The sequence below is a fragment of the Sinocyclocheilus rhinocerous genome, unplaced genomic scaffold (assembly GCF_001515625.1).
Source record: "Sinocyclocheilus rhinocerous isolate Xijiao unplaced genomic scaffold, SAMN03320098_v1.1 scaffold314, whole genome shotgun sequence".
Lineage (NCBI taxonomy): Eukaryota > Metazoa > Chordata > Actinopteri > Cypriniformes > Cyprinidae > Sinocyclocheilus > Sinocyclocheilus rhinocerous.
In genome coordinates, this window is record NW_015630021.1 from 544027 (window position 1) to 552433 (window position 8407).

Consider the following 8407-nt stretch of genomic DNA (forward strand, 5'->3'; position numbering starts at 1 on the left):
ATGAAAAAACGAGTTGAAAAATCCTCCAAGGAGAAAGTGGACAAGGTGGATTCTGTGACTGACGAAGAACCACCTAAAACCGCAGGTATGTGACTTTAAAGACAAATAGACAGACTAGATTCTGGCTTCATGTGATCTTTAAATAACCAAAATATATGCCATGTCCAAAGATAGGCTGTTTGTTGGAGTTAAAATGCTGTGTGATAGTCCCTAACGCACATAAAGTCAACTGAATGTCAGTGTTTTTGTATCGCTCACACTAGATGATTACCAGTGTTCAGGAAATCTGGAGCAGGACTTCACAAAACTGTGTAAACTCATGGGTGTGAAAGACGTCCCTTCTGTGAAGATAAAGCAGTCATCATCTACAAATAGAGGAGTTATGGGTAAATACTGTTGTCAGTGGTGGACAGTAACGGAGTAACGTTAACTTAGTTTTACTTCGTTACTGTACTTAAGTACATTTTTCAAGTATCTGTACTTTACTGGAGTAGTTTTATTTTGCGTAACTTTTACTTCACTACATTCCAAAGCATAAGATCGTACTTTTTACTTCACTACATTTCACAAAACATATCGTTACTCCTTATAATATATCACGTGCTCCGACACGCAGAAGCGGTGTCTGATTCAAGAACGAACTGATTCTTTTCAATGAATCTTTTAAATCGGTTCGCAAACCGCACCAAACGATTCATTCACGAATTGGAATGATCCGATTGCAGCTGTTCTCGAGTCGACAACTCACTGATTCAAATGAACCGTTTAGTGCGAGTCTCGAGTGAACTGAATTCACAAGTAAGGCCCTGTCCCAAATGGAACACTTCATGTGCACATGCGGTCTTATGGACTTACAATGGCCGCCGCGTGCGCGTGTCCGTTAAGTCCACGAGACCGTAGGGTGTCCCATTTGTCATTTTAGCGTTCAGAAGGGTGCTCGCGAGCGCCGTCGATCCGCACTTCTACCGAGCCCGCACTGGGGCGAGCTCCGCAGACTTCTACCCGACAGTCAAAGCGGCATTACGTCACGAAAGTGCGGACTCAGAGGAAGACCGCGAGGGTTTAGGGTGCCATTTGGGACAGGGCCTAAGAACCGGGAGATCTTGTGAGGGTGCGCGTGACTGATGCTGCTAAAAGTAAGTTGCTAATGTCGAATTTTAGAATTAATTATTGTAACTGAAAATCATATTTAGGTCAAAACTGTCAGTTGTTTGTGAACTAAATCTGCTGTAAAGGGTGGTCTATTTAAGCCCACTGAAATGTTTGAATGCAGACACATCAATATCAGTGTCTCTATGTTTTAGGTAAAAAAAACAATACATTAAAATAACAGATTAAATAAAAATAACTCATATATCTGTGATGTTCTGCAAAACAACAAGCTTTAAAACACTTTGTTCTTGCTGCTGAAAATCAGATGGTCAAATGTTTTCTCTCAGGTACATCGCAGTGTAAGCTTCATAGTGAACATTACTACATCACTCTTGTCAACGTAGTCCATATCAACAACAAAAATATATCTTGACTCCATATAGTGGTTATTTAGGGAAAATCCCAGGTATTTTGAGCAGTAGGTTTATAAAAAATATGTGCTAATATAAAATTAAATTAAGTGACCTATATAAAATTGCAAAATAAATCTATCTATCAGTACTTTTTTACTGAAGTACATAAAAAATAGAGTACTTTTGTACTTTCACTCGAGTAAAATTGAAAAAGGAGTACTTTTACTGGAGTAATATTTTATTATACGTATCTGTACTTTTACTCAAGTACTTGATTTGTGTACTTCGTCCACCACTGACTGTTGTACATAAGATGTACATTATAATGTCTACTCTACTAAAGGATTATATTTTTATATTGCCGTATGGTTTATTCTTAATACTATTTATTTGTCTCTTTTATTAAAAACTCAATTTTTTCCTAATAAAAACCCTAACCCGGACTGAAGAGGACAATCAATTTCAGACATCCTTAGAAAGTAAAATGACAACATGGTCCTCTAAGCCTTGCCTCCGGATAGAGCTGGAGAACGAAGACCACGGCAGTGTAAAGGAAGTCAAAATATCTGGTAAGGCTGTTGCTTCTTCGTAAACAATAAGGTGTGGCTGTTCACACTCCTAAGAAATGTTTAATATCAAAATGTCTTTGTTTACTATTGTTGTTATTTATTAATTTTTTTCATTTAACACATTTTACATCAGTGTACAAAAAATAACATATAGTGATATACACATACACAACATGGAGGGGGGGGGGGGGAACAAAACAAAAAAACATGCTTACTTGTTCAGATGGCAATATACGGTGAAAATTCTTATTTGGGTCATATTCCAAGACAGTAAATATCCACACAGGTGCTGTGACTGACTGCCACGTACTCTTCAGAACATTAGATTCATCCCCGCTGGAGCCGTGCCGACTCACAACACATGCAAGCTAGATAATTCCGCACGCAATTCCAGGTTTTCAAAAAGAGATGGCGACAAAGAGGCAAAACTTTCGGACTGCAGCTTTAATTATACAAACATTATGTAGATTAGCCCATATAAAATCCTGCATTCAACATATTCTTCTATATTCTTAATATTCTTTTCACACACAAGAGGGGGAAAAACGGGAAAACATTATGAATTCATCACTCCTCCACTCCAAAAAAACTAATAAAGGGTGACCACATTTCTACATAAGATCTGATGTTCTTTCTAGCTACAGCAGCCATCCTTTCCATTACCATGTATTCTAATAATACATTTAACCTATGGTTAATATTTAATGACTGCTTAGTTTTCCAATGTTGGAGAATAGTTTATTTAGCTAGAGTTAGAGCAATGTAGACTAATTTTGCATAATGTGGAGCAACATCAGTCTCCGAAAATAATCCTAACAAACAAAATGAAGGAGACACTGGTAATTCAATCCCAAGTACAATATGTAATTTCTCTATAACCCCCAACCAAAAATTCTGCACAGGACTACAATACCATAAGGAGTGGAGGTAAGTATCTACAGTACCGAGATTACATTGGACACAGATGGGTGAATTAATAAAACCTATTTTATGTTTTCTGTATTGTGTAATATGTACTCAGTCTGTGCAAAATCTTATATTGAATAAGTTGTAAATTAGAATTATTAATCAAAGAGAACATGTTTTTACAAATTTGTGTCCACACATTAAAATCCTGGGAATGAGATATATCGGAGTCCCATTTTTCAGTAGGTAGGTACATCAACGTATCTGTACTAAGTAATAATTTATATAATTTAGATAACATTCTTTTTGAAGGTGGAACTATTCTGATCTGAGTAACAAATGCAGAAGGTTGAAGCGTATTGAAATGAATATTTATTTTATTCCTGATTACCTCCTTTATATGTAAATAATAGGGGTGTGACGAGACACTTATCCCACGAGACCAGACGAGACACGAGAATGGGTTCACGAGAATGAGACGAGATTTTTAGACTTTTTAAAATAAATCCTCAGTTATGAAATATATAGGGGAAAATAGTCTTTTATTCAACTGAAAAATGCAAAATGTGCATTTTGAAATCAACTTGTACTTTATGAAATTAAACATCTATTTTAATGAATTTTATGCAGTAATAAACAACATGTAAACACTGCGAAATGTTTTGCCACAAACTCAACTGACAGGCAAGTAATTGCACAAAAATTATAAATAGTATAAATAAAAATAAATAATAAACAACACAAATATCCCTTTAAAGTGGAAGTGAAGCAGTCAGTCAAGTTTACATTATTTAGTAAACTGATTTACACTTTAATAAAAAATATATATATAATAAACACGATTAATGTATCCGTTTAAAAGAATAAAGCAGTGATTCCCAAACTGGGGGGCGCGGCAAGGCTGAGGGATCGTGTACAGTCAGCAGATTATTTTGCAAAAGAAACCTCTGCATGGTGATAAAGACTACACTGCGTAATTTTCCCTCTTATCAAGCGGCCACTTGCCTGATAAGTAAATAATTGAACGCAATATATTAATGTGACATATTTTAATTACCTCAAAATGACTCGCAGTACCCGCTTGAGCGCTCCGTTATCAATTGTAGCAGTTGTGGTTGTATCAATAACAGACCACTAGATGGCGCGATTGAAGAATCAGAGTTGTATTGCAGGGAGCCATGTAGATATAAATGAACGATGCATGGTTCTGCTCTAAGCATGTAAGTTACACGTTTGTGAAAATACTGCCAGTGCCATGTACGTAAAGCAGATGATGAATATACATATGATTCACAAATACCAAAATGGTGTGTCTCTGGCATATAGGCTTTTTGCGTGCGTGCGCACAGAAACGGTCTATCACAGCACGCAAGTACCGCACTGAAATCTCTTTCGCGCTTTCTCACGCTTGAATGGCTTAAAACACTTTAATGTTTAAACTGACAAGGCTTAAAACACGTGAGAATGATAAACTTTCTTCAGGAAGCAGCACTAGCCCAATCTTTCAGATAGGTAGATAGGTGATTAGTTAAACACTGGAGCATCCTGTTAACCGCAGGTAACATTAAGCATATTGTATTCGCAGGTGAACATAAAATATCTTACATACCACTACTGGTGAATGAGCCAGTGTAATGCAAATATGTCTGAAAGGTCTGACAAATGCCAGTAGCTGAGGATATCGTCTTTAAGGAGAATTTATTCATTATTTACTAGGGGTGTGACAAGATCTCCTGGCACGAGATGTCTCGCGAGATCTCGTGCCAGGAGATCTCGTCACACCCCTAGTAAAAAATGAATAAATTCTCCTTAAAGAATAGCATAATTAGATGTTACATTTTTGAAGGAGATAAACTTACTATCAGAAAATGATGAAGATGAGTTATGCCGCATTGACTCCATTTGGAGAAATAAATAGTTTTTTTGTTAAAATAGAAATCAGGATTATACCAAATTGGAGAATGTATACATGGATCCATTGAAGATTTAGTTATATTTAAAATTTTCCACCAAGACTTGAGAGTAGAAGAAATTAGTTTATTTTTAAAACAATTATGTTTTTTAATCAATGTTCCAATAAAATGTATATCACTTAATTTAATTTCATTACAATCATATTGTTCCAAATCCATCCAAGCATCATCTGAATGAATGTGTATCCACTTAGTAAGAAATTGTAACTGATTTGCTATATAATACATTAAAAAGTTTGGAGCGTCTAAGCCCCCCTGACCCCTGTAATTTATTTTTTTGCAAAATAGATAGACTAATTCTAACTTTCTTATCTTTCCAATAAAAACCAGATATAATTGAGTTCAGTGATTGGAACCATTTAGAAGAAGGCTCAAATGGAATCATTGAAAATAAATAATTAATCTGAGGGAGGATTTTAATTATGACTGTTGCCATTCGCCCTATTAAAGAAAGAGGCAAAGTATTCCAGCGTTTTAAACATTAGTAATTTTTGTTAATATCGGAGAGAAATTTAAATGAACAATTTCTGAAAGATTTGAAGAAATAATTACACCCAAGTATTTAATATTACCTCTAACATTTAATGAGAGTAGGGGTTGAGATGAAGGATTCCATGAATTTACAGTAATGGAAGTATTGTAGATTTGGTCCAATTTGGTATAATCAGAAATCTGTGAATATGATGATATAATCTTGAAAATTCCGTTAAGGAATTAGATGAATCTTGAAGATACAACAATATATCATCTGCATACACATTTATTTTATGTTCTATGTTACCGATATGCCTTGAATATTTACATTTTGGCGAACTGCCAGTGGCTTTGATTACGCTGTGATATATCAATTATATTAAGTCTTCTTAAATTACTTGAAGAATGGCGACCTTTAATGAATCCAGTTCGATCTTTATGTATAATTGTAGAAATTGTTGATTCCAAGCGAAATGCAAGAGCTTTAGAATTTATCTTAATATCAGTATTTATCAAGGATAGTGAACGATAACTTGAAGGCAAAGTTGGATCTTTATCAGGTTTCAATAATAATCTTATTAAAGCTATCTTTATTTCTCTATACATTCTGCAAAACAATGGAGCCATTATGTCCCAAAAATGTTTAAAAAATTCTGCGGGAAACCCATCTGGCCCTGGAGCTTTATTATCATCAATGCATTATGCAACTCTGATAAAGTTAAAGGCATATCTAAATAATCAGCTTGTTTTTTTTGTTAAACTTGGAAGAATTAATTTATTTAAAAATAATTGAATATCTATTGATTTTGGATCATTTATAGAAGAATATAATTCATGATAAAATTTTTGAAAAACTGGCGATTGTTTACAATTACCCACATAATCATTAATAGTAGTAATAATTGATTTTTCTCTATTATATCTAAGTTGTTGCATCATAAATTTTACTTTCTTTAACGTGATATTCTCAATCAAAAATTTTATTTTTTTTATTTGTTCCCATAAGCTTTGATCCGGATTTTTAGTATATACGTTGTAATGTGGTGTTTGGGTTTTGTCTTGTTCATGTTTCCATGTCTTTATTTACACTGTAAATAAACTGCACTTGGGTTCTTCACTACTCTCGCCTTCAGTGGATGATTCGTTACATACGTCTATTAATTTTTTTCCTCTAAATTATGTCCTAAATTACTTTCTTGTTTTTTCTTATGGGATGAATATGAAATAATTTCCCCCCTAATTACTGCTTTCCAAGTTTCCCATAATACAGATGATGCAATATAAGGGGTATCATTATCTTTAAGAAAAATGTCCCATTCTTTCCTTATAAAGGTATCAAAATCGGGATCCTCCAATAATGAAAAATGAAACATTAAAACGCCATACAGATGGACTTTTAATGTTAAAACTATCAACCTTTGACTGTAATGATATAGGTGCATGATCACTAATTATTATAGGATGAATTTGAACATTAATGATATTCTGAATACTAGAATTACTCAACAACAACAAAATCAATTCGTGAAAATGACTTATGAACAGAAAAGAAAAAAGAATATTAGTTTGCTGTCTTGTTTTTAATTCTCCAACAGTCTCCAAGGCCCAAATCCTCCATGTATTGCTTTATTATAGCAGCCGATTGTGAATGTTCTCTATTAATCACCTTATTAGATCAATCTAAAACTGAATTTAAAACTACATTGAAATCACCACCAACCAATAAAATTGAATTACCTGATAAGCTAGAAATCTGTGAAAAAAGTAGATGAAAAAATTCAGGATCATATTTATTGGGGCTGTATAAATTAACAATAGTAAACATTTTATTATAAACTGTTAAAAGAATTATAATATATCTACCTTCTGCATCAGTAAGTATATTATTAAAAGATAATCTCTTATGAATTAGAATAGTAACCCCTCTTTGCCTTGAGTTAAACGAAGATGAAAAAACTTTTGTAAACTGACCATAATTAATCAACTGTTCATCAGAATGTGAGAGATGAGTTTCTTGCAGCAAACCAACATCCGAACCTAATTTCATTAAATAATTCAAAATTTTCAGTCTCTTTTTCTGTGTGCGAAAACCCCGAATATTCCAAGAAACAAAATTAAGTGTGTGCATATTACATGATTAGCTTTAAATCACCATAAATTTCTTAATCATATCATAATACATAGAATAATTAAATATAAGAATATTATTAAATCATCTCTGAGGCTAATTAACACTGGGTTAACTACGTTCAAATTTATACTATAGCAACAGATTTCCCATATACAATTCCTTAAGCAAAACGGCAACATGATTACAAATACCAAAAAAAAAAAGAATTCATAAACCACCAACCACAACAATAAGCAGGGGCAATATATAGCTTTGAATTCCCCCTCCCCCCCTTTTTTACCCTTTGAACGAGGCAATATTATTGCTCACACATTAATAATAAAGCTACACATAAATCTTAAAGGGGTCATATGATGCTGCTAAAAAGAACATTATTTTGTGTATTTGGTGTAATGAAATGTGTTTATGCGGTTTAAGGTTCAAAAAACACATTATTTTCCACATACTGTACATTATTGTTTCTCCTCTATGCCCCGCCTTTCTGAAACGCGTCGATTTTTACAAAACTAATCGGTCTGAAAAGCGAGGTGTGCTCTGATTGACCAGCTATCCAGTGCGATATTTGGGTTAAACTGTTTTGGAACAGTGTTGTAAATACAACTTAACCACTGATTTCTTGCCGTGTCCTCTTTTGGAAGGCCAAACAAAGTAGTTTCGCTTTCACAACGAAACAGCGTCACACACCGCGGCCTTGAGTGAGCGGAGGCCTAGAGTGAGCCGCGGCCTAAAGTGAGCGGAGGCAGGCGGGCGGGCTTGAGAACGGCGCAGCCCCCGGATTCGACGAAGGAGCGTCCGGCAGGCTTGCGGCAACCACATGTGACGACCCCGGGCTGGACTCCGCTTCGTCCA

The 8407-nt window shown here is 34.6% G+C and overlaps 1 protein-coding gene across 1 annotated transcript in view; it reads left to right on the forward strand.

Moving 5' to 3' along the window:
* lrrc71 (leucine rich repeat containing 71) overlaps positions 1 to 8407 on the forward strand; it is a 17442-nt gene continuing 9035 nt past the window's right edge. Inside the window, exons 1-3 of the mRNA XM_016551632.1 lie at positions 1 to 85; positions 264 to 363; positions 1974 to 2074. Of these exons, the coding sequence (XP_016407118.1) occupies positions 1 to 85; positions 264 to 363; positions 1974 to 2074 (286 nt within the window). The remainder of the gene's footprint in view (positions 86 to 263; positions 364 to 1973; positions 2075 to 8407) is intronic.